General features: G+C 35.6%; 2 protein-coding genes across 4 annotated transcripts in view; both read right to left on the minus strand.

Annotated features, from left to right (window-relative positions):
- LOC123311280 (D(2) dopamine receptor A) overlaps positions 1-26336 on the minus strand; it is a 284840-nt gene that overhangs the window by 126173 nt on the left and 132331 nt on the right. The window lies entirely within an intron of this gene.
- On the minus strand, positions 753-5735 carry LOC123311281. Its single transcript, XM_044895165.1, has 3 exons — positions 5291-5735; positions 3711-5193; positions 753-871 (listed from the first exon to the last, which is right to left on the minus strand). Exons 2-3 carry the CDS (start codon positions 5157-5159, stop codon positions 848-850), a joined length of 1473 nt encoding a protein of 490 aa, XP_044751100.1. The 5' UTR covers positions 5160-5193; positions 5291-5735; the 3' UTR covers positions 753-847.

Consider the following 26336-nt stretch of genomic DNA (forward strand, 5'->3'; position numbering starts at 1 on the left):
GTGGTCAGGACACAAAGCTTGCTTACTGGCCTAGTGAACTCCCCATTCTTTGTCAAAATGGAGACGACTCTTATTATGCCATCTCTACCAGGATGCAGCCTCAAAACTTTTCCTAACATCCAATCGTTTCGTGGTGCCTTTTCATTCACTACCAAAACGATATCTCCAACTTTGATGGGTTCAGGTTTGAAAAACCATTTCTCCCTTTTCAGAAGCGTAGGTCTATATTCTAAAATCCAACGTTTCCAGAAGGAATCTGCAAGAGCTTGAGCAAATCTCCATTGTTTCCTACAGTCAAGATCTCCAGTGAATTCTCCAATATTCTTAACGTTTCCGGGCCTCAATAATAAGAAATGGTTAGGTGTTATCGATTCTAGTTCGTCTGGGTCAATGGGAACATGAGTCAGTGGTCTTGAATTGAGTGTATACTCGGCTTCTGCCAATAAAGTTGATAAAACTTCTTCTTTGGGATTTCTTGACTTCAATACAATTTTAAGAGAAGTTTTTATAGAACGAACCATTCGCTCCCATATACCACCCATATGCGGAGCTGCTGGAGGATTGAACTTCCAGCGAATGCCTTCAGTAGAGAGTTGATTTGATATTTCTACGTGATCGCAGTTCTTTTCAACATAATCTTTCAGCTCCCTATCTGCACCAACAAAATTAGTACCATTATCACTTCTGAATTCTATTGGTTGAGCTCTTCTCGCCATAAATCGTCGGATAGCCAAAATTGTTGAGGAAGTATCCAGAGATGCTGCTATTTCAATATGGACAGCTCTTATACTGAGACATGTGAAAAGCACACCATACCGTTTTTCCACTCTCCTTCCTATTGAAACCGTCATAGGTCCGAAAAAATCCACTCCTGTATAAGAAAATGGATAAACAAAAGGTTGTAATCTATGTTCTGGCAAGTAACCCATCATAGGAACTTTTGGTATACATTTATATCTCTTACAACCTTGACAATTTCTAAAACATTTTTTAACGGCAGCCCGTGCATGTAAAATCCAAAATTGCGATCTTAAATTGTTTAACACCGTTTCAACTCCTATATGGTTAGCTCTTTCATGATAATGTTGTATAATCAATTCGGTTATTTTATGTTTAGGATCAAGAATTATTGGGTTCCTAAAATTTTCTCGTAGGCCTAATTGTTCTCTGAAGAAAAAACGTCCGTTCATCCTTAGCAAATTATTTTCATCTATAAATGGACAGAGTTTGAATAGCTTATTATTTTGCGTAATGTGTTTGTTATTCTTGAGGTTAGCTAATTCAACTCCAAAGCAATCTAGTTGTACCTTTTGTATTAAAAGATTAAAAGCTTCATCTAAAAAACAATCTTCGAGAGTTATATCCCTAAGTCTTTCTTCGTTTCGTAATTTGAAGATATGAGTTGCTAATAAAACCCAGGCAGTACTTCGAAGTAGTCGCACCCACTTAGAAAATCTGCACTCATCCGGTACAGCTACAAATCTATTTTCAACTGAGTCATCTACTACAACACAGTTGATTTCAATGGACACATTTGGTTCTGGAGGCCATTCTTCAGCAGGCATTTCTAGGAATTTTGGACCTGATAACCAAATCGAGAAATCAAAGTTTCGACTTTCCTTAGTTGCCATATCAGCAACGTTAAGCTCAGAAGGTACCCAATGCCACTGCGATATTTCTGAGTTCTCATGTATTTCTCCTAATCTATTAGCAACAAAAACGGGGAATCTTCGACTTACTGATCTTATTTGCTGTAAGACCACTAATGAATCTGTCCAATAATATATATTGCGGACAGAGTATTCTATTTCCTCTATAATGGACTTAGCTAATCTTATACCTAAAACAGCTGCTTGAAGTTCTAATTTTGGAATTGTTTGTTGTTTAATCGGTGCTACCTTGAATTTGCAAGAAACAAAACTAGTCGATACGTTGTCACTATATTCGGTTTTCAGATAAGCAACGGCAGAGTAAGCTTTATCACTTGAATCGCAGAATAAGTGGAGATCCATTTGCAGGGATAATGAAGGAAATGAAGGAAAGTATGGTCGTCTAATTTTGATTGGCACAAAGGAATTTAATTCATGAATCCATTTCTTCCAAAAATGAAAAAGATCCTCCGGAATTTCTATATCCCATTCTATACCGATTTTCCAGATATTCTGAATCAAAATTCGAGCTTTCACCATAAAACAACTCAAAAATCCTAAAGGGTCAAAAACTGACATAACCAGCCTTAAAACTTCACGTTTTGTTGGAATCTTTTTCCCATTATACAATTCTTCAGGCAATTTTTTAAAATTGAAATTGAAAACAAACTCGTCTGTTTGAGGAGACCAGTTGAGTCCTAAAACGCGTTCTATCTTTTCAGAATCAATTTCTTTAGAGGAAGAATCAGTTTTCAAATTTTCTGGTATTGTTTTTAAAACCTTTTGTGAGTTACTTATCCATTTCGTTATTTCGAAGCCACCTTTCTTATGAACTAGGATAACATTTCTCACCAACTGAATTGCTTCATCTTCAGAGTCACAAGAATCCAGATAGTCGTCTACGTAGTGTTGTCCCTTGATAGCTCTTCCTATGTTTGTGAACTCCTCCTCACATAAATCTGCATTTTTATTTTTTATGAATTGAGCCTTAGATGGAGAGGAGATCGCACCAAAAATCATGACATTCATCTGATACACCGATGGCTTGCCTACTCTATCCCTTCCTCGCCAAAAAAATCGTTGACTGCACCTGTCCTCTTGCCGAATGACGACTTGATGGAACATTTCCGCGATATCAGCACTAAACGCTATTTTTCCTTGTCGAAACCGCCACAGAACTGAAACTACAGATGGAACGAAATCTGGTCCCTGAAAGAGGAAATCGTTGAGACTGTAACCAAAACTTTTAGCTGCGGCATCAAGGACAAATCTTATTTTTCCAGGTTTATTTATATTCCAAACCGCAAAATGTGGGAGATACCAGTCCTTCGGATTTTCTGTCACTTCATGATCCTCTAATTTCTTTGCATAACCTTTGCGTTCATACTCCTCGATTTTGTTTATATATTGTAAAGCGAAGTTTTCGTCTCTATCCATCTTTCTTTCCATACATGCTAAGCGTTTTAAAGCCATAATTTTACTATCGGGAAAGGTTACGTCTTTTGTTTTATATAAATGACCTATTTCAAACCGAGTTCCATTATAAATCGAAGTATTTTCCATGATTTCCAAAGCTTTCTTGTCATCCAATGAGTAAATATCCCCTGGTTTACTGCCATAATCCTCATATTTAAAACTATTTTTCACTAGGATTTCTAATTCATCACATGAACAACAACCACAGAAGTTGATATTTACGGAGGAATTTCCAGAAATTGGAGATAATTTTTCAGTAACTGGTCCATGAATTGTCCATCCCAATTTTGATTTTGATAATATAGGCATGTTCAAACGAGGTTGTATAATTTGGCGAGGAATAATTAAACCACAATTATCTTGTCCTAATAAAATTCTAGGCTTTGCATTATTTAAGGAATTCAAGACTTCTTGATCTAAGTACGGATATTTTTCCATTAATTTATCAATGTCTACGTTCTGCTGAGGCAATTCAAGGTCTTTGACAGTTCTTAAATTCCTTATTTTATAAAAATTTTGTTTCACCTTAATTCCTCCAGATATTTCGACAGAAACTTTTCTCGAATTATCTTCATAATGAGTTACCTGGTTTGTCCACTGAAAACACACGGGAACTATGGGACCTGACAATTCCAACTCACTGGCTAGCTGTTCTTCTACCAAAGAGCAGGTCGAGCCCTCATCAAAAAGAGCGAAAGTTGTCACTTCCTTGCTCGGTCCTCGAAGAACAACGGCTGCTATTCTCAGAAGAACAGACTGCTTCTCTGTTGACAGCTTGCCACAGAAGGATGAATTTTCGTGGGCCAACGTTTCTTCATTCGGAGGTACCGCCAGGTGAACCAAATGATGATGTTTTCCAGAACATCCGTTTACGCCACATCTCGTCTTCTTATAACAGCGTTTATAACTATGTCCTAAACATAAACAAGAAAAGCATAATTTCAGGTCTGAAGCAGCTTTTCTGCGTGCTACAATTGTTTTTTCGAGGAATGTTTTACAATTCCCCACATTATGTCCGTCTTCTTTACAGACTGGACATGATTTTTTGTCGAAAATTTTGTCAGACTTATTTTTCAAAGTGAAAATTGTTTCTTTCTTAAAGTTCACCTTTGATTTTGAAATTGGATTAGAAATCGATGCCACTGCTCCTATTTCATCCTCATACCATGCCGCGAAGTCTTCTAACGAAGTTGGTAATCCCTCTTTGTCTCTTTGCAACTTGCACTTACCCCAATTGTACTTCTGTATCGGAGCAAGCTTCTCTACAATTATTGCCATAAGTTCAGGATTGAACAAATACAATGTGCAATTAATATTTCTCATAGTCGTAACTAAATTATTAATAGCATTCGAAAATGCAATGCAAACATCTAATTTATCTTCTTTGACAAACCCAAATTTTTTAACCTTTTCCATTAAACTCAATATTATCCAATCAGCCCTGCCAAAGTTCATTTCTAACATTTTCATAATTTTGCTTACATTTTCAGGTGAACTCAAAAGTGGTTTGATAGTTTCACGTGCTTTGCCTTTCAAACTCCTATCCAACCTCAATAAATTATCGTAATCATTCAAACCATAAACCTCAGAAGATCTCTTAAATTCGCTAAAGAAAAGAGGCCACTCTGTGAGCTCTCCTGAAAACAAAGGTAGCTCTTTTAGTTTTTGACGTTCTAGTACTTTTGTTACATTTTCTGTGTTTTTAGTGCACTGTTCTACTATATTTAAAAAAGCATCAGACCTCTCTTCAAACTTTCCTTCCCAAGGAAAGACTGGATCTGGCTTCCTTTCAGAATTTGCCACTCGGTCAGGATCACATTTACGTATCCAATTTCTCACCTGATCTTGATCTCTATACATACTTCTTTCAGACATAGTGCCTTGTGAACCATCATCAGTGACACCTTCCTCTTCGAGCATTTTCATCTTCAGCTCCAATTCTTTGAAAGCTATTTCTTTTTTGCTTTGAATCATTCGCAATCGTTCCATGCACTCCTCATTTTCGAACCTTTCTTTCAATCGTAGAGCTTCCATTTCCAAATTCAGTCTTGACGTAGTGCTTCTTACTCTTGATTTATTACTTTTTGAACCATAGTTTGAATAAGTATCATCCACATTTTTACTCCCTTCATGATTGTTTTCTGTTTTCTTCTGAACTACAGAACCTTTTTCTAACAATGGATCTAATGGACTCACCACCAACTGATTCAAATCAACAGATTTTGCCCTTTCAGCTTCATAATTCTGGCCATTCCTAGACAACATTTTATCACTCATGTTCCCCGAGACCAGTCCGCTCTTGCCAACATCTGCACCTAATCGAATCGGTGGAATACCCTTGTTTACTCTCAAACTTCTTCGAAGTGCTGCTTCTCCATTTTCTTTCTTCTCCATAGCGCAGTTCAATATACTTTTTACGAAGGACCACAATAAACTGTACGAATTTTTAACAGTTTAAATCAAGTAAAAATACGATTTTTACAATTATTTATTTTCCTGTCGTCTTTTGACAATCAATCAAAAAATTACAACTATTTTCCCAGACTACTTTTTGAATACATAAAAATATTATTAACATCAAGTGATCAAATGAACCATAAAAATGTGTTATCGAAATGGCTTCAACAGAGCCGCCACTAGTTGTGCTATTGAAACAAGCAACTTCAATGAAAAATAAGCATAATTCAAAACAAAATTGGTATGAATGAACCGAAGATAAAAATAGCGTTACTTTTCGGTATAACTATACCTATTTCGTGAGCACCGAAAGAAAGAGGTAAGAGGAGAAAATCAGCTCATTTAGAGGGTTGGGATATTGCTATTTGGGAGCGAACCGTTGTATATCGAGGGTGGCGAAAAATGCAAAAGGAAAGACGAATAACCGGAGCGTTGCCAGCTAATACAAATAAAATTACGTCAGTCCTCACTCCTCAGTTTGACAAAAGTGAGCTTAGCATTGATCACAAACAGAGGTGGATAGTAACGATTCAACTCATCGATAGCCAGGAGTGGTACTCGTATTTTTTTCCTCAGTATTTTTGAATTTCATTTGATTATAGTGATTTGAAAAATTGGATCTCCTTTCTATTCATACTAAAAATATTCGAATATATAGAATACCTACTCGCATTTGCCAAAAACCTGAATGTGTGACATCACTTTGATGCTCAAAATCTACCTGCATTGGCACCAAATGGAAAGACGCATATTGCAGCGTACAAGCACGGTTTGAAATAATATTTCGCGAGCGAAGCCGCGGGTAAACAAGGGTATTCATTGGCTGAAAATTATTGAAATTCATTAATTATTCCTTCTCATTCATTCGTTTTTGTTTCTTATCGATTCTATTACAAACAATATAATTTCCTTTCAAAAGAAGGTTCTCTAGTACGCGACTGAAAATTTCTTTCAGTACCTACTAGACAGAATTCCTCAGAACAAGGTGAGCAAGCCCCCTTGTGAGCGCGAAAAATCACTGCACCTTACATGAATAATTGATTGATGGAACGTATTCATATAACAGAGAGAACAAAGCGTCGCAACAATAACACATAAAAGGAATACAGTGTTCCAGTTTATATTTTATGTGAGTTCCCCCGGAGATTGCTGCGGAGGCAATTTATCACACACCAAAAGGTTCGAATTGCTGTCTTGTGCAGAAGTTGTTACAGCAGCTTTTGTCAATTTGGAAAGGTTTATTTTCAATTGCGGTAGATGATATATTATGATTCAGTATCAAACATTGAGCATGGATGAGGCTACCCTTTATTCTTATTATCTATACAATGAAAGATCAACCGGAAATGAAAAAATTCGGGATCCTTTAAATTTTTCTAACATCGCAGTTTGCTTCGATTTACTGTGTGCTGAACTGTACGAGTTCAGTGTAAAAAATAGCAAAGTGTGAGTAATTTCTTCGGCAGGTAAGAAGGTATTGCGAATCAAGGTTTCATGGAAGGATATCTCATTGGGATAGAATCCTTCTAGCTATCCTTCAATCATGGCATTTAATATTGGGAAAACTTTGAGCAAAATCATATCGATATTTTCACCTTGGCTCTTATTCTCGGTTTCACAATCGATGGTTAAGGATTTCGGTTAGGTTACCACTACTCGATGGTTAACTTTTTATATTTTCTAATGTAGAAATAAATACCTAACCTAACCTAAAAGTGGGTTATTTGTTTATCGGTTTCTCTGCGGAAGATGTGACATTTGTATGAATTCATGAATATAAACAGAAGAACATAGTTGAATCGAAATAGTTATTTTCCTAACAAGTGTGGAAAGTGATATTTTTCCGCAAGAGACTGCAATTGCTGTCGAGCGCGGAAAAGGCACTTTTCACATGAGTTAGGAAGAATATTTTTTCTACTAGCGTAAATGAAACACTTTCGCGGACGTTATAAGAAATTATATAATATTTTTGTGCGCTCAGCCGCGTAGAGAAACGTTTGAATTTTATGATTGGCGCATTGAGACATGCCAAAATTTTATAATTGATGCGACTCTTTAAAATTTTTGCGTGCGGGGTTTCTTCCGCACGATTTTGGAAATGTGCTACTTGCCAAACGTCAATGCGTATGGAAAGTAATACTTTCGAAACACAAGTAGCAAAAATTAATTCGTTACTTATCAGTTCAAATTTTGCCATTCGATCAATATCTTGTGAGTACCTAATGTTTGTATACACATAGCAAGAAATATTTGTATTCTCTACAGTTCGAAGAAGTATGGAATCCCTCTACGTATACTTCATTCAATTTTATTTTAGCACTAGGTTGGTCATGGAAATTTGACACATATGACGTTTGTCAAAACATTTTTTGGTATTCTTTGTCATCCTCTTCATGCACAATATTCCTGATTGTAGGAGCGTTCAGCTAAAATTCGGATGAAACATAATATTTACTTACATTGAACATGTTCGATACCGTCTGATATATTTAAGTGTTCAGAATATCAGAGTTACTATTCGAATAAGCGGCTCGTAATATGAATAGCACTTCCTTTTCTTTTTTTCAATAACTTTCGACATTTTGGTAGTATCAATCAGGGTATTAATGATTAATAGACAAGATATTTTTGATATCAGTTGTGGCAATGTAGTGTTGACATTAATAATATTTCATGAGCGCCAACCTTATTCCGTTCCAGTTACAAAAACTTGATAATTATTTCATGGCCAACCGAGTGCTAAAATGAAAGCGAATGGGGTAGACAACTTTTTGATTATACCTTCCTGTTGGATGAGCGACCAAATGCTATATTTCATCGAAAATACTGGAAAACGAACTGAAAAAGCATCTTTTCGAAAGTAGGTACATCTACCTATGAAAAAATCATAATTGTCGCACATTCCAAAATAATTCGGTCCATGATGAATCACTTTAGGTCGTCGAGATTCCTCTTCATCACTGCTATATGCATTAATATCTAAATCCTATATGTCCATATCTACTAATATTCTAACGATTTCTGAATCAATAAAACAATTCTTGGTAACTCCAATCTTTATTGTTATATCGTTGATTGAATTATACCTCAAACATCGATCATGATATATTTTAAAATTCAGGGTTACCCATACTCCAGGTGTTGGTTCAGTTTATTGATAGTTAACCATTTGTTGTGCAGACCTGTAAAATTTTCTTAACCAAAGGTTAACCTTCGATTGTAAAAGCGGGCATTAGGGTCTCTTGATTTTTCACACGTTGAGTCAATCGAAGTGTATTCGGATTTAAGAAAATACCCCAAAAAGTTTTTCAATTATTACCGAATGAGTATGGCCTGTGTTGAATATAAGAGGTCTATTTTGGATTACTTTTGAATGAACTTTTCCTTCCAATCGCCGTTATCTGCAAATTCTCAAAAAGAAAAATTTTTGTCAAAAAATTAATATGTAGTTTCAAGATTAATTTTAGGCCTAGAATGTTCACATAAATACGGAGAACCATCACTAGGGTACCCAACAGACAGAAAGTTTCGAGGCATGCCAGTTGAAGAAATGAACTTATTGACATTTTTTAAAGGTCATTTCAGCTAAGTAGAATCAATTTTGACAAAGATTGAATCGATCGCTCTGCTGATTCAGCCTGTATAAAATACGTAAAAACGGACAGAATTCGAACGAAAATGAAAATTGTGATGATAGTTTTAGTGTCTGAAATATAATGTAATGAAGGTTTCCTGTCTGGATGCCGCTAAAACCTTAATTAGAGAAAATGGAAATGTTTGTGATCGACCTAAGAAACGTGAAAACAATAAAAATTTGAATAGTTATTTTCACAAAAGACTCCAAGTTCTTTATATATGATTTTAACATCGCAGTGGCCATCAATTTTGAAATTCTTTAAGTAATATTTTATTCGAAATACCTGAGTAAGGACAGTTAATATAATATAAAGCCAACTCCCATATAACAATCATTCAGTAGAAACTCAATCATGCAAATAAACGAACGAATTCATTCATTCATTGTTTACCTTCTCGCGCATGGAACATGCCTCACTTTGGAAGAGAGAACTTGCAACTATTCGATCGCAAGTGGGCGCAGATGCATTACGAGCGTTGTGCTAACAGTTGCGCAATCGTTTAGTTTGTGTCGAGGCTGAAACTATTTGATCGCAAAACTTCAGTTGCATTGTCGCGCGGCCCCATATAAATGCATTGTACTCACTTCTGCAACTGAACAGTTACAAAACTAAAAATTGCATGTCTGCGACAGGCCTTAAACTGTGGGCAATAATCTGTATTGAAGATACGTTTTATCTATGGAATGTTTTAATTAATAATAAGATATGAAAAATATAATTCAGCTCCTTCCCCTTCTCCGAAGAAAGGGATGATCCACTACATTTTCCTGCGATAAAACCTCACTTATCTACGTGTATACCGCCCATGTACGGAAAACCACGAAGTGGCATTTCCCGTGAATACATTTGTTAAGGCCGGTATCAAGGTTGTCCCATTCCCAAGAGTATGCTTTACGGTCGACGGAAAACAGATTCGATTCCGTCAAGCGAGCTTAGCGATCAACATTAGCGATTCTTTTCCGTTCTGAAATTCAACAAAACAAGGGTTGAGATCTTGTATGCGTTAAACCCCATCAAGCATGGATGACGTTGAAATTCAGATTGAAGGGAGATATATTTCTGGGGGAATAAATTTTGATAACTCGGTCAGATAATCACTATGAAAATACTGTTTTTTTCTTCTGAATATTATTCGCGAGAACTCCATTTGCATTTTACAATTTTCTTTTATGTTTAGACTTGATTTCTAACGGAATATCTTGATAGAAAAGTTAAAAAATATACTTTTCTACCGTTGAACGTTGAATAGAATGACCGATGCAATACTCACATATGGATTGAATAAAATCATTTGAGGGTAGTGTGCGTCTATACAGACAGAATGAAATAACTCAAAAATGACAAGAGCTATATACAGGGTGATTCTTTGACTCGTATAAATATTTCAGTAGTAGATTCTTGAGGTTGACATCAAAAACACTTTTTCACTATACCATTATTTCTGATTCGGTCTTGATAAAAAGATATAGCCATTTAAAGTTTTTATAATGTGCCATCCCTGGAACGAAAAAAATACCTTCAGAATAACTAGCTAAATCTGTGGATCTTTTAAACAGAGTTGTATTCAGCCAAAGTACCCAATTTTTCAAATTCCACAGATACTTTTTAATTTTTGAACATCAAATTACTCGGAAACGGCGCATCATACGAGAAAATATTTTATTTTACAAAACGTTCAAATACTCATTAAAAGGCGTCCAACTTAGTATCAAAAGTTGGGTTCTTTGAATATTGGGTATTTTTATAGTACGGAATGGTCATAATGAGAAAACTGAAAGATGTGGGTGACATCTTGAGGTCGAAAAGGATTCATCAAATAAATAAAAAACTGCATTCCGAAATTCATTTTATTCGATGAAACTGTTTATGAGATAGAACTGAAAATAATTTTTTTCTATGGTTTTTCAGCATACTGTATCTTTTTAACCGACGCGATTCGGAAAAAGTGGTGAAGCAAAAAAGTGTTTCTTTTGACCTCAAGAATCTACTGTTAAAATATTTGTATCAGTCAAAGACCCTCCCTTTTTATACAATAAATTCTTCAGTCGGTCGATATTCATATCGTACGTTACGTAAGGAACCAATATGATGGTGTTCACTATAACGCAATTCACCAATTAGATCAATTCCTTTCTTAGGACGTACGCCTTATAGGAGAGACATCCATTTTCTTTTAAATCCTGTGAGGCCAAATTTTTATCATTTGAAGTGATGCCACCTCCTTTTAGAACAATGTGTTCCCATGTCTCAAAGACGTTGCCAATTCCTTCCACAAATTGTCTTAGCGTTAACCGAGACCAATAACGGTATTTGCGAAATTTTTGATGCTGTGTTTTTCTTCAGGTTTCACCTTTCACCACACATGTAAAATATTATACATCCTTGACCTTTTGACAACTTCTCTTGAGAAGATATGCCATATCTCAAACATCTCAAAGAATCTTTAATCCATTTAATAATATCATAATATCATAATAATTCCAACCATCTGTGTGAGAAGAGGTGTAGATTCTCTTGTGAAACAAATTGAAAATATCGATTATATTGAGCTAGTTTCGAAACGCCCAAAGTGCCTGTTTCTGTGTTACTATTTCTCTTGTACTACAAGTAGCCATAATTCGGTGAGAAAATCCCAGAATACCCAAAATATATTATAATTTGTGTTATTTAAAACGATCAAAACAGAACAAATACCTTCGTTTCTTATCGGTGCAGCACATGCTGTTAGGCCGATTAATAAATATAAAGGGGGCCACACACGATCATCTGCTTCGAGGTAAAAATGATTGAGGAAGTAGAAATCACCAACAAAACGCTTCTAGAAGAAATCAAAAGAAGCAGGGAGGAACTTAAGGATGCAATAAAGGCAGTGGAGGTGAGGTTTGCATTGGAGTTGGAGGGAGTCAAGCACAGATTGAGCAAGGTTGAAAGAGAAAACCAAGAATTGTTGTCTAGGATTGAATTTCTGGAAAGATCAGAATTGAGGAATAACCTCATAATATTCGGATTAGAGATAGAGGAAGAATTAACAACACATGGTGTTATCCGATTGTTGAGGGATCTACTGATGGGAGTTGATTTGGTTGAGGCGGACCTCAATAATTTTCGTACTCTGGGTAGAAAAAAGGATAGCCCATTGAAGATAGAGTTTAATACTTATTTGAAAAAATTACTAGTGTTGAAGAACCGTACTAAATTGAAGGGAACACAAGTGCACATAGCTAACGACTTAACTGTTGTTCAGAGAGAAGAAATTAAAATTTTGAGAAGGCATTTATTCTCTGCAAAACAGAGAGGAGATAATTGCTATATAAAAGGCAATAAGCTTTTTGTTGACAACAAAGCATATGCTATCTCGGATCTTGAGCTGTTGGGGGAGGTGGATACGGAAACCACTAGACCCAATAGTGCTCCGGCAACTCCGGTTACGGTTCGCTCCCAAGCATCTATTGCAGATCAGCAAGAACCTGGAAGTATTCCGCAGAATACAGAATATCGGAACTTTCATAAAGTGGAAAAGGGCCGACCAACTGCTGAAAGGTCATATGATACTCGAGGCACGAGATCTGTCACATCAGGACTCGCTGAAAGGTACAAGTTGAGGAAGAATTCAAGGACTGCGGTGGTTGATGGATAACTCTTGAAGAAATAAAGCTCATTTTTCCTTTTCTTTGATTGAGATTTTTTCGTTCATTTTGGGTGTTGGTGTATTTGTTTGTTTATTTTTTTTTTTGTACTGGGATGGACCAATATATAAGAGATTTCGATAATATGGTGGAATATGAAACAGAGGAAATAAGCGACTGTTACGAGATGTCCGTCGTTCTAAAAACAGCTGGGCAACCAAAATTTTCCATTTTTCACGCGAACATCAGAAGCATTAACAAAAATTTCGAAGAAATGTCACTTCTATTGAAAACGCTCGGTTACAAATTTGATGTAATCATTTTCACAGAAACCTGGTTCATTCCTGACCTGAGTTTTTTTAGATTGGATGGATATGAAATACTTTACAATTTGGGTGAATACAATCAAAACGATGGGGTTGTGGCCTACGTGAGAAGTTCCCTTGTATTTGAAAGTTGTGTTTTGACCATGGGTAGAACAAAAGTACTTCGAATAATTATTGGTGGAAGTGAGGACGATATTGTTGTGGATGCAGTTTATCGATCACCGTCGTCATGTCCTTACGAGTTCAATGAAGATCTTGCTCGATACCTTGAGAGTTATTGTAGTAGTGAGGGAAAAGTATATTTCTTCGCTGGTGATTTAAACATAGACCTAAAATGTGATGCAGACTATGACCAAGATTATTTGAACATTTTGGGGGAATTTGGATACTGTTCACTCATAAATAAATATACTAGAGTGCAAGGTTCTTCGAAGTCCTTATTGGACCATATTTTCGTAAGGGATAGGAGAAATAACCTACAGTTTAAATCATATGTTCTTCATTGTGATACCACCGATCATTATCCCACTATAGCTATATGTCAGGATGAAATGAACTTAAAAACAGGTAACATCAGAGAAAATAAAATACGAATTCTGGACGAGAAACAATTTATGAGTAGAATGAGTAGTGAAGAGTGGAATGTATTTTATCAGATCGATGATGTTAATGAACTTGCCAGCTATTTTGTTTCGAAAATCTCAAATGCCTTGTATGACTCTACGATCCAAAAAAAGATGAGATATGTTGAAAGAAAAAGAAACGCGTGGATAACGAATGGTTTAATGAAATCTGTCCATGTCAAACAGTGTATGTACAAGAAAGTATTGAGAAATCCTGATGATGACCAATTATTAAGGAAGTACAAAACATATAAAAATAAGTTGACCAAATTATTGAAACTTACCAGGGAAAAATACTTGAAAAGCCAGATACAGAAAAATGGAAACAGTTCAAAATCTTTATGGAATAATATTAAAAATATCACTGGGAGACATAAACCCTATACAAGCATAGAAAGTATTATGGATGGGGGTGTTGAGGTCCACAATAGAAGAAGTATTGCGAATGTGTTTAATTCCCACTACGCTACTATAGGAAAAAGAATGGCAGATGGAATTCCTAAACCAAAAGAGTCTGTCGTGAAAAGGAAAAAAGTAGAAGATACCATGTTTCTGAAAGCGACTGATGAAACTGAAGTTCTTGACTGCATAAGGGAATTGAAGAACAACAAGTGTCCTGGGGATGACGGAATTACCTCGGAGAATCTGAAGTTAATCAGTGATTTCATTAAAAAACCCCTAACTCACCTTATAAACAAAATATTTGAAAGAGGTGACTTTCCTGACCTTCTGAAGGTATCTATTATAAAACCACTATTTAAAAAAGGTGACAAAAAAGAGGTTATTAATTATAGGCCAGTTTCCTTGATCAGTACTGTAGCAAAAATTGTGGAAAAAGTCATCAAAAAACGTCTCACGAATTTCATGGATGTTCAAAATATATTCTCCCCAAACCAGTTTGGGTTTAGGACAAACAAATCTACCGAAGATGCTATTGTTTATCTTACAAACAACGCCTACAAAGCACTAGATCAGGGGCAATATTCAATTGCAGTGTTTCTGGATGTATCCAAAGCCTTCGACACTGTAAATCATCAGAAACTCATTGATATCCTGGAGGATCTTGGCGTGAGAGGAATTGGTTCGAAGTTGCTAGCATCATATCTTCATAATAGGAAACAGTATGTCCAGATAAACGACGAAAAGAGTGAACCCCAGAAGATAACAACTGGGGTACCCCAAGGAACTGTTTTGGGCCCACTATTGTTTTTAATTTATGTTAACGGTCTCTTTTCATTGGAAATAGATGCTAATATTTCATCATTCGCGGACGACACCGTAATTCTTTTCACTGGTACGACATGGACACAAGTTAAGGAAAAAGCAGAACTCATTATGGAGAAAATAAGAAACTGGTTCTATGAAATGGACTTGACACTCAATCTAGATAAGACAAAGTTCATGACGCTCTGCTGCAGTAAGTCCAATTTGCCAAACATCGAACACCTAATGTTGAGAGGAGAGAATGTAATAGATTATATCGAAGGTGTAGAATCATATCCCTATTTAGGAGTTGTGATAGATAGGCATTTGAAATGGGATATTCATATTAATCAATTAGTGAAAAAGTTAAGATCGATCGTGTTCACCTTTAAACATATGAAAAAGATTCTTGGAATTCGTGAGCTCAAAATTCTGTATCATTCACTGGTGGAGTCTCATATACAGTATGGCATTTCGGCTTGGGGAGGGGCATATAATTGTCATAAAAATCACCTTAATGTGATACAGAAATATTTTTTGAAGATTATTTATAACAAAGATCGTTCCTACTCCACAGAAAAACTTTTTGAGGAAATACCTATTTTCGATGTGTCCAGGCTTTACTGTTATAGAGTTGTATGCTTGCAATATAGGAGCAAAAATGCCCTGAAGCCAATTGAGCATGAACACAATACCAGGTACAGAGAACACAGTCAATATGTGACTGACAGAGCGAGGAAAACCGTGGGACAGAGATCGTTCCACTACATAGCTCCCAGATTGTTCTGCCAGGTTCCGCAGCATATAAGAGATGTTAACAACTTTTCTTTGTTGAAAACTAAACTAAGAAGATGGCTACTTAGGCCCAGTTTCACAATATATGGTTAACCCAAAGTTATATAGTGACCAGTGGTTAAATCAAAAATTATGTTTCACAAAGTGTGGTTTATCGTTTGACCTAAAGTAAACTTGTGGTTGACTTAACCCCGAAAATTTCATGAGTTAACTATGAGTTGCCTGGACATAGAAGTTTCGTGGCGTATGCTTTTCTGCATAGATAACATACTTTGAGTTCTGTCAGAGACAAGTCAGCATTTCTTCGAAATTACTGGTTAGTTATTATTTACGATTATCGTGTACGAGTATGATGTGAATACTCATAGTAGTGATGAGGAAATAGTGAGGCCCAGAATATTAGGAGCTAGGAGGAATTATTTTGAGTAATATGTCGACCTGGATTTCTTCTGTAGATTCAGAAACACTGTGGAAAGGAAGGCAGTTGGAATCGAACAATCTCAGCACCTTCAATGAGAATATTGAAAGTTAGATGCAGTGATGATGATTAAGTTCACAGTTTTTTTACATAACTTGTAAAGAAAATGAAGGACAACCTCCTTCATGAGGAGAAGAAGAAGCCATGAATTCATATCAAAATGTTGCTGTGCCCCCTATAGGGGATCAAGAATTATTGTCAAATACTAGAACTAGAAGAACTAGACTGAATCTTATGGATAGTTATTATGCAAATATGTTGAATTAGAGTGGTGAAATTTGAATTTTTCAAATAGATCTCATCTAGCACCTCAATTCAAACTCAAATAATAATCAATAAAAATAGGCTTTTGAAGAATTGTTGAGGAAAACACCTAGATAGATATAAATTATTTGAGGAACTTTAAATTATGAATGCATGATGTTTGAATTTTTCAATAAAGTAATAATTTCTTTTGGTCCAGCACAGTTGCACTGTTTTTTCTTACTTCGCACAAGAAAAAACGAACGCTTCAGCTTCACTCAAATCAAAATCCAAACGAGAAATAACCTTTAGGCATTTATGAAACTCATATTGGCACAAAACATCAAACATTCGTACGGTGCTCATACGTTTTATTCGTTTTCTGTCATACTCATAACAATTTCTATATTCTTAAGTTCTTGTTTCACAGAAATACGAAATGTCAGTAATAAATAACCCAAAAGTAGATCTATCGTACACGAAAAACATTACCAACCTTCAGAAAAATTTTTTAACCGATGGTCAAAAAACCATCACTCATTTTTTTGTTGTGAAACAAGCATCTTTTTAAACCTTGGGTTAACTCAAAGGTAGTGGTTAATAAACCACCACTGGTTACCAATGATTGTGAAACTGGGCCTAAATGTGAAAGATGAAAGTTTAAAGTTGTTCTTCTAGATTTAAATGTACTATTGGTCTGTTTTAATAAGGGATTTTTTGTTAAATTTTCAATTTGTGATGTTATTCATGTAGGAGATGAGTTGGGTACTCCCATAACAAGTAAATCACTTTACTTCATGGGATTCCCCGGTTTATTTCCGATATGCATTTGCTGAAGTATATTCGTAAATTGTATTTTTCTTTTTTTTTTTGCTCTTCTGGAAATAAATCTTTATTATTTTTATTATTATTATTTATGCAAAATGCTTCAGTTGACTCAAAACCTGTTCGACTGGGATTTTTTCACTATTACATTGAATATTTACCTATACAGTATACTTCAACCAAATGCGAATATAACCTAACATAGTCGGAGAAGGTAATTTGCTTTCCGGTAGTTGTTGCTGACCAGTGACTATTCCATGTTATATTACATGTAGGTGGTTACAGAGTACAGGCAGGTTAAAGCTTGTCAGCGCCGACCAGCTCCCATTTTATAGTAGGTGGTAACAGAGCAGCGCTCTCGCAGGCAGGTTGAAGCTTGTCGGAGCAGGCTACCAGCGCCGGACTTTCAGTCTTCGAACCGGTTTGACGAGCTGGTTGTATTGTGAGCAAGCGCGCCCTCATTGAATTCGATGAAAAAATAACTTACCTGAAATATTTTTTCAGGAAGTATAAGCTGTTCCTCTTAATTAGGCCAATTTTCGCTGGGCTGTGCCCAGTTGTATAAGATTGATCTAAATGTTCCTTGGCTCTTTCGAAAACATAAAAAAATTGTTTCCCTAAGAGTCATTACACAGTTTTTCAAACAAGCGATGATATTCACCATCTTCTAATCTAGAGCGATTTATTCGATGGATACTAACTTTTTCCTTGCTAATTAGAAAAATACTGAATCTAGAGCTATCTTAATATCATCAGGTGAAAACTACGTCTTTTCTACAAAAGTTTTAAATGGAACTACCGATTATAGTCTACTCTGAAGTATTATATTCTTGAGGAAATGATTTTTATCATAAGGATTTGTGGATATATTAAATTAGAAATAAATAGAATGCTTTGAGGTCACTTATTGTTCTTTGACTGTTTGAGCGGTTTCCATAATCTGTTTTGATTGTTATTTTGACAGATCAACAAGTCTTCGCATCGCATGCCGTCTTCATGGCTTCACATTGTATTTCTGGTTGTATGAAATTCCTGTATTTTATTCATTCTGTATTAAATATTTTATGTAGGTAGTGATATGTCATGCCCATAAAATGTTGAATTAAAATCAAATTATCCGTTTCAATGACCAATGTAGAGTAGAAAGACTTGGAATGGAAATATGGAAAATGAATAAGGTATGAGACAAAATTTTTGAGAGTGAAAAACCGATGAAACATTAATCAATATGATTTAGTTTTCAACATTCGGAGAATCCTCAGTGTCTATAAAACAAATATCAGGATGACCGAACATAAAAGAAGAACCCGAAGTTTGATTCGCCCTCTAAAACACAATAATTCAGCCGGGCCCAGTCTATAATGCAATAAATCATTTTACGGAGATCAAAGACGATGGAATAAAATATTTCATACTAAAATTGACATGACACAAAGTGCGTGACACTTTCAAACATGGGGGGATGTTTTGTTTACCTTGATTAGAGCTGCGTTCCCTCGGGCAGGAAACGAAGCTTTTGCCGTTACAACAAACGGGTTCTGACATGTTTGAACTTAAGGGCATGATTCAGGATTTGGCACGAATGGAATTTATGGCGAATCCGACGATTTCGTATTCTCGCAATCGTTGTTGTAAACTACGCCTGTCGTCTGAATTTGACTTCTGATACAGTTAACGTTGAAATATGGTTCGTTATTTTAATAATAAACTTGCGAAATCATTCTCTTCCTATTCTTTTGCTTAGTTATTTGGTCCTAAAAATAGTTCTCCGTTAGTTTTGGTTTATTGTGACGGTTGCCCTTCTTCAAAATATTTCCTTCAATTCATACGAAAGTCTATGGTCTGAGCCAGTTCCAAACGGATTCGATGGAAATATAATAGTACGAGATCCCGCTGCAGAATTACTACGTTTATTACGTACAGAGACAAACACACATTTTTACATACGTTTATGGATAGGAGAATACACTGATAACACCGCAGCCTGTCAAGAGTGGCAGCAAGTAATTTTAATTAAATTAATGTTAATCAATATTCCAAGAGAAATTTCGTTCACTCCGTTTTGAAATAAAATATCATCCACATCATAGCAATGCATGTAAAGAATACTAAAATCCATAGCTGCCGTAGCACACTCGGCCGCAACTACCTCGTAGCCAGGTGTAAGCAGGTAACATTTCGATGTATTTCTACGTTCATGACGTACACGGATGTTTTTGATATCAAATTAAAGCTAATTTTTTTTCGAATAGGATGATGTATGGCTGCCTGTGAAAAAATGGCCGCAAGTTAGGTCTGCCATCTGTTGAAATAGCGAGATATCTGAAATAAAGTGAAAGAAAATTATAATTACGTAATGAATATTATGAAAAAAACTTAAAGTATTAACAGATTTATTTTATAATAAAAAATAATTTTGTCTCTGTACGTAATGAACGTAGTAATTCTGCAGTGGGATCTTAGACTATAAATACTTTCAGAACAGAACCCATCAAGTACATTAAAAATTTTCTTCAAAATTTTGATTTACAGGGGGTTGTTTCGAGGATTCAAACGATTCATAATTTTTTGTTAACGCGAACCTGGATTTTCCTTGCGGTTATTGCATGGTGCATTTGAGCTTTGAATAAAAAACACGTTTGCCAAATAGAGGAAAATATACAGGGTGGTTCGTCTGATATGGCCTCAGGAAGAAACGAGTAAAATTCATAAAACATCCTGTATCTCTTTTTCAATATTTGAAACGACCACAAAAATCTAAACTGAGGCGTGTGCTTTAAATTTTCGTGCAGACAGTTATTACACGTAAAAGTGAAGTTTTTAAGAATTTGTATTCCTGAGAGTTGTTTGAAATGACTTTTAATGATGGATTATTTTGAATCCATATTTATTTTAACATTACTCAGTAATTACTCATTATAACCTTGGTTTCAATTTTCATAGCTGCGGACCAATTCAGTGTTGAGTTACTCTCTTGTCATTTCCAGAAAAAATTAAGGCCCTATATGTACAGAGTGGGCCAACTTTTTAACCCAACGAGATAGAGATAATGAATGTACCATTCTTGTCGTCTTTTTTTGAGAAACTGATAATGCTATCAACTGCATTTCTCCTTCTTCTTTTGTTTTTGAGTTATAAGCCAAAATTTAAATTTGGGCGATTTCAACTTCGGTCATTATCTCCGTTTCTGTTTGTAGTAGCATGTTGAAATGAAAATATTATACAGACCCTTTTTTGATAGCAATCCAGTGGTGTATTATGATTTTTTCCTACAGGTTTATTTGCTGAGCTATAATATGAAGTTGTGTTTTTTTCTTATGTAAACAGTAGTTTGAAATGACTTAGAAGTCTTTCTAAGTCATTTCAAACTTCTGTTTTCATAAGAAAAATACATCTTTATGTTATAGCACAGCAAATATACGTGTTGGAAAAAATCATAGTACGCCACTCGATTGCTATCAAAAAATTGTCTGTATAATGTTTTCATTTCAAAATCCTAGCTCAAACAGAAACGGAGATAATGACCAAAGTTGAAATTTTAATTTTGACCTATAACTCGAAAACAAAAGAAGATAGAGTAATGCAGTTGATGGCATTATTAGTTTCTCGGAAAAAGATGAACGAAATGTGCCATGCATTTTTCTATATCTCGTTGGGTTGAAAAAGTTGTAATTTAGGTATCACCAATTTTGGCCACCTTGTAAATAACCGATTATCGAAATTGATATTGCTTGGATATTGTTATAGAATGTTTCAGTGAGAGAATTGAGATGAATTAGGTCGATTCCATTTATGTTAAAGCAATTATGTACACGTTTTCGAAATAAAAAATGAGCAATTAAAGCAAACATAAATCAAGGTACCCTGATTTTAATCCCGTGGATTTTTATGTCTGGGGTTAGGTACATAAAATCACAAGTATATTTCCCTGACATCAATACTCGGGATCAGCATATTATAAAAATAGAAGCTAACATTTATGGCATGATTGATCAGAACAAGATCTTTGAGCTACACATCAAAACAAATTTTTCATATGAGGACGAAAATGCCCAGTTTTCAATGTGATGACTATGAAGAGGATGAGGATCAAGAGTAAGATAACGATGAGGAAGATATAATGGACATAAAAAGAGCCAGTGCGAAATGGAACGATAGCAGGAGCGATAACAATAATTTAAAAAGTATCTGCTCCTATGAACTGTATATTTGTTCCTTGAGTTAACAATATGTGACAGTTGCCGGATAGCCATAAATTTCCAATTATCGGAGTTATAAGAACTTGCTTCGCTCATGAGCATGGGTGTAGTTAGGTAGGGGCCAGGGTGGTCACGACAAAGAGTAGGATGTGGATGATTGTGACATATTTTTCTTATTTGCTTTTGCACTTACATACTTATAAAATTGTAGAGTTATCATGTAGAATAGAATATACATTACATTATAATATACCTAATGAACGCTAGCTAGCCAAAAAATAAAGAAAAGCAGTTTGGAATGTTCTGAAACAAGCAAGGAAATGTTTAGACCAAAATGGAGGACATTTCGAGCAGTTTATGTAGTTTTTCTTTTAATTTTGTATCGACGAATTGCCAGTTATGGAATGAAAAAAATACTCATATTCCTAGAGAAAAACTGTGTATTACCATTAGGGTTATGTCACTTATAAGTGACATGAGAATAAGCATTTGTTACACGCAGCGGTTTTGACTGAGACGTTGTTAAATTTCCCTTTTGAGAATGAGAGCAGAATGCGTAATATAACATTAAACACATATTGTACTTTTGGTTGCAAATATAGTATGTGAATAATGTAAAATTGTTTGTTGCACAATATTAGGGGAGACTGGGGAGGGTTGATACGTTTTTTGGAATTTTTATTCTGGAAACTGAATTATATGAAGAAGCAGGACTTTTCTTATATTATATAATTCTTCAATTAATCGTTCAACAAAATAAATATAGAAGTCGCAAAACATAAACATCTTATTCTGTACAGAACGTTGAACACAAAAACATGCAAACTGTCTCAAGCCTCCCCACATATGGGAGGATTGATACGATGTACTGGGAGAGTAATCGAGAGGATTATTCAGCTCAGTAGGTAGGTCAGCAATGATACTGGCTTGCTTTGGTCCTATAGGTGTAGAAAAATCAGGAAATTGTCAGTTAGTCACTTCCACACAAGAAAAGTCGGCCTCGTTAAATATATGGGGATTGTACGGTTTTTAAAAATCTTTTTGATATGTTGGATGGTGAAGACGCCTTCATGTAGGCCTATCCAACTAGCTACGGAATATTTTTTGAAGATTATACATGTATCAGGCCTCCCCACGACAAATGTCTCAAACCTCCCTGAAAGCAATTTTAAAGTGATTTATGTTTTCATCTTATACCCATATATTTTGAAAAGCGAATAAAACTGTAAATTGAGTAGTTTTATGCATATTTCCCAGTGAAATGTTTGTTTATGCCGAAGAATTAATGCATGATCATAAAACCCTTAGGTAACTTGAGTAAAAACTTACAATTTCTCACCTCGAAACACTCTTCGTTGAATATTTCACAAACAAACTACTGTTAGCCTTACATATTAACGTCACGCAATGCCCTCTGCCAAAGAATAGTGTTCACTAGTATAATACTTTTGAAAACGGCTACAGATCGCGGATATAAGCCTGTATCAAGCCTCCCCATGTATCAATGCTCCCTAGTCTCCCCTACAATATCACATTTTCCTGAAATTGGGTTAAAATCAAATTTGATTCATTTGTGCTGTTCTGAACGAATCGACATAGTCATGTTCTGACTCACTAAATTACTTGAGGAAAAGTATATGGAGGTAAACACTCCAAGAACTGAATCAAATTGATAATTTTGCGTGGAAAATGCAAAAATATCTCAGAGAAGATAAATCACAAATTTCACTTCTGCATGGGAAAAGAGGCTTACATGAATGTCGATAAGGCGATGAGGCATAAGCAGTCATAATAGAAGAGAATCAGGCTAAATTTTAGAATACACTAAGATCAAGAGTCGGAAAAAATGTTGAAGAAGATATAAATTCTTCACCCGACAGAAATCCAAAATCCACCCTCACCAATTAAAATCAAGGAGATTAGTAATAGTTTAATTCAAGAAAGTTTCCAGACAGGCACAAAATAACGAACGTCATGCTGAAGAACATGCAAAAAAGGGATTGAAGATTGAAGCCTTAACAGAATCCTTAGAACAGAACGTTACCACAAAGATGGAAAACTGCAGAAGTCAAAGCATTCAATATAGCCGAAAAAAAAATTCTTATCTATCAGTGCAACAGTATCAGGAGAGTAATGCATTATGTACCTACCCACTTTCCCTTCATTTCATGATAACTGCTGAAATTTGAATATCACATAGATATGTGGAAACTACCTTTGATGCACTGATACTTTCTTCGACGAAAATGGCTGTGCTATCCTCCATAGGCTGTGCGAAACTGTGGCATTACAGCCAACCAAACGCATCGGGAACAAAAACCTCTAAAACATTAAAAACAAATGCACTAATGTTTATGATGCCGAGAGCGGCATTACACTGGCAGGGCACCTCAAAGAATTTTTACGATTTTTATGCCCTCGTTTTGCTCTCATTTTGCTCCGTTTTGCTCACCAATCAGTTTATTTTGCTCACCTATATTCAATGAGCTATAGACAATTCAGAGTGCGCTGCTGGTCTAATATTACACCAGCAGGGCACCTAAACGGATCTTTTCAATATTGGTATCATTCGAAAGCTCTCGTTCTGCTCCGTTTTGCTCACCAGTCCGTTCGTTTTGCTCATTTATACTTTACGCAGCAGGGCAATTTGAATTGTCTATAGCTCATTGTATATATGTAGGTGAGCAAAATAAACTGAGTGGTGAGCAAAACGGAGCAAAATGAGCGCAAAACGCAAAATCGTTCCCACTGCCACTCAAGGAGTCCTAACCTAATTCATATTTATGGCAGTCTATGACAACCTTTTTTCGACTCAGTGCTCTATAACCACCAATCCAGAATGAAGAATTTTCTGAATTAAAAAAAAAAATTCTGCCACTAAGTGTTTTGTGTTTGAGATCCTTTTCCAGCTTCAAATCTCTAACTATATGACTTAAGCATGTCATTTAGTTTAACTTGTTACAAGTTTATCATACAAAATTGCCTATAACATGCCTTCTTTCCTTTAAAAAATTTCTGGGTCGAGTGCTCACAACTAATTTAGATTCTGATTGTGGAACGGTGGAACCATAAGGTAGACAGACCATAAGTATAGGAGATAAATCGGTGGGTGCTTTCGTATTCATCCCCCTTCTCAGGATAACGAAGCGAATTCCAAACTATCTGTAATGTGTATTCTTCACATTCCTTTCAAGCTAAAGCAATTTATTTTCGCTGATAGATCACGCCGAATGACATCCGATGCACCCGGAAAGATGAGTCAGCCTCTTCATTGTATATTCTTCAAAAGAACCTAGTTGGAATAAAGAATTAAGAACTCAGATTTCCTTTTCGATTTAGGGGCACGCAATGCGGCTGAATGAATTTCTTTAATCCCCCACATTTCCTCAACCTCAAAGCTCCTCATACATTGACGCAAATCTCCATCGTCGGTCGATATGCATTCCCAGCGATATAATTCGTTCTGAATATCCCATAAATGTTATACCCCTGTGCATGTTGTGTGAAATTTCTGCTATCCGCAACTGTCTGGGCAAACTGCCGTATTAGCATTAACTAGTAACAATGTATCAATTTTTCTATAAAACTGAAATACCCAATTTCCATGTTACAACCGTCCATTCTGTTATATCGTTATATCGAGGGTTTCCGAAATAGCAGTGTTAGGTAAGATTTTATTATTATTCTCCCAATTTACCATACTTTCATATAGAAATTATGCGTTAGGATATGAATATTTAGTGCAATTAATTTTCGTAATAAATATGAAAACATGAAGTTACACGTAATAGTATGCAATGAAATTCTGAGGGGATTAGGCAATTCATTTTTTACAAATGCAATTAACCCATGGGAGAATACTACAAAAAGGTAGACAAACTTTGCCCATTTCATTATCCGAATGATTTTTACCTTGGTAGGTATACTTCAATTTTGAAATCTAAGGTAACACTTCCGAATGTTATGATGGGTGAATTATATTTTCTGTTTATCCAATGCATATTTTTGTTTTGTTTTTATATACTTGCATTGGATAAAATAATGAATTGTAATAAATAGGAATATTGAAATAATCACCCCCTTGTTCAGTGGAAAGCCGCTCTTCCATTGACTCAAGATACGGGAGCATTATTACAGAATGCATAATTGTTGATTTTGACCTCTATTCAATGTAATGATAATTTCCGGAGACTGAAGAGTAAAGAAACATAAAAAGGATCACACCTAAACAGTGAGGCAATGAATACAATAATAAGAATTAATTCAGATGCTCACCACCTGCTGAATAGTGTTACGCTCTGAATTGAACTTGCCAATTTGCCATCGTCAGGGCCCTAAATGGAGTACGCTCCATCGAAGATACGCAGATGCTGACCGTGGTTTAGGTTTCATTTAACTTCGTCAGAGCAAAATAGCTTCTTTTCCGATGGAGAACGTTTGGAATTGATGGACCCTTATTCAATACTGGCAAGCGCTACTGAGTACTATCAAAGAGGAATCATTGGTACTATAGAGTAACACAGAGCGCCACCCAGTATGAAACGATATCCGATTCAATCCCCTCCAGATAGAAACCCAGACGAAGACAATAGCATATGTCCCATATTTTCTCTAATTCAGTACGTCGATTTGCTTATTGCGGTCAACATGCGTGTAACAAATTAAGAAGTTTGGGAGGGCGTTCAGATCACATCAAAAATTATGACAGTTGTCTGGGTTTCTATCTGGAGGATATCGTTCCATACTGGGTGGCACTTTGTGTTACTATATAGTACTCGTTAGTGCGCTGTGTTGCCGG

The sequence above is a fragment of the Coccinella septempunctata genome, chromosome 4 (assembly GCF_907165205.1).
Source record: "Coccinella septempunctata chromosome 4, icCocSept1.1, whole genome shotgun sequence".
Classification (NCBI taxonomy): Eukaryota; Metazoa; Arthropoda; class Insecta; order Coleoptera; family Coccinellidae; genus Coccinella; species Coccinella septempunctata.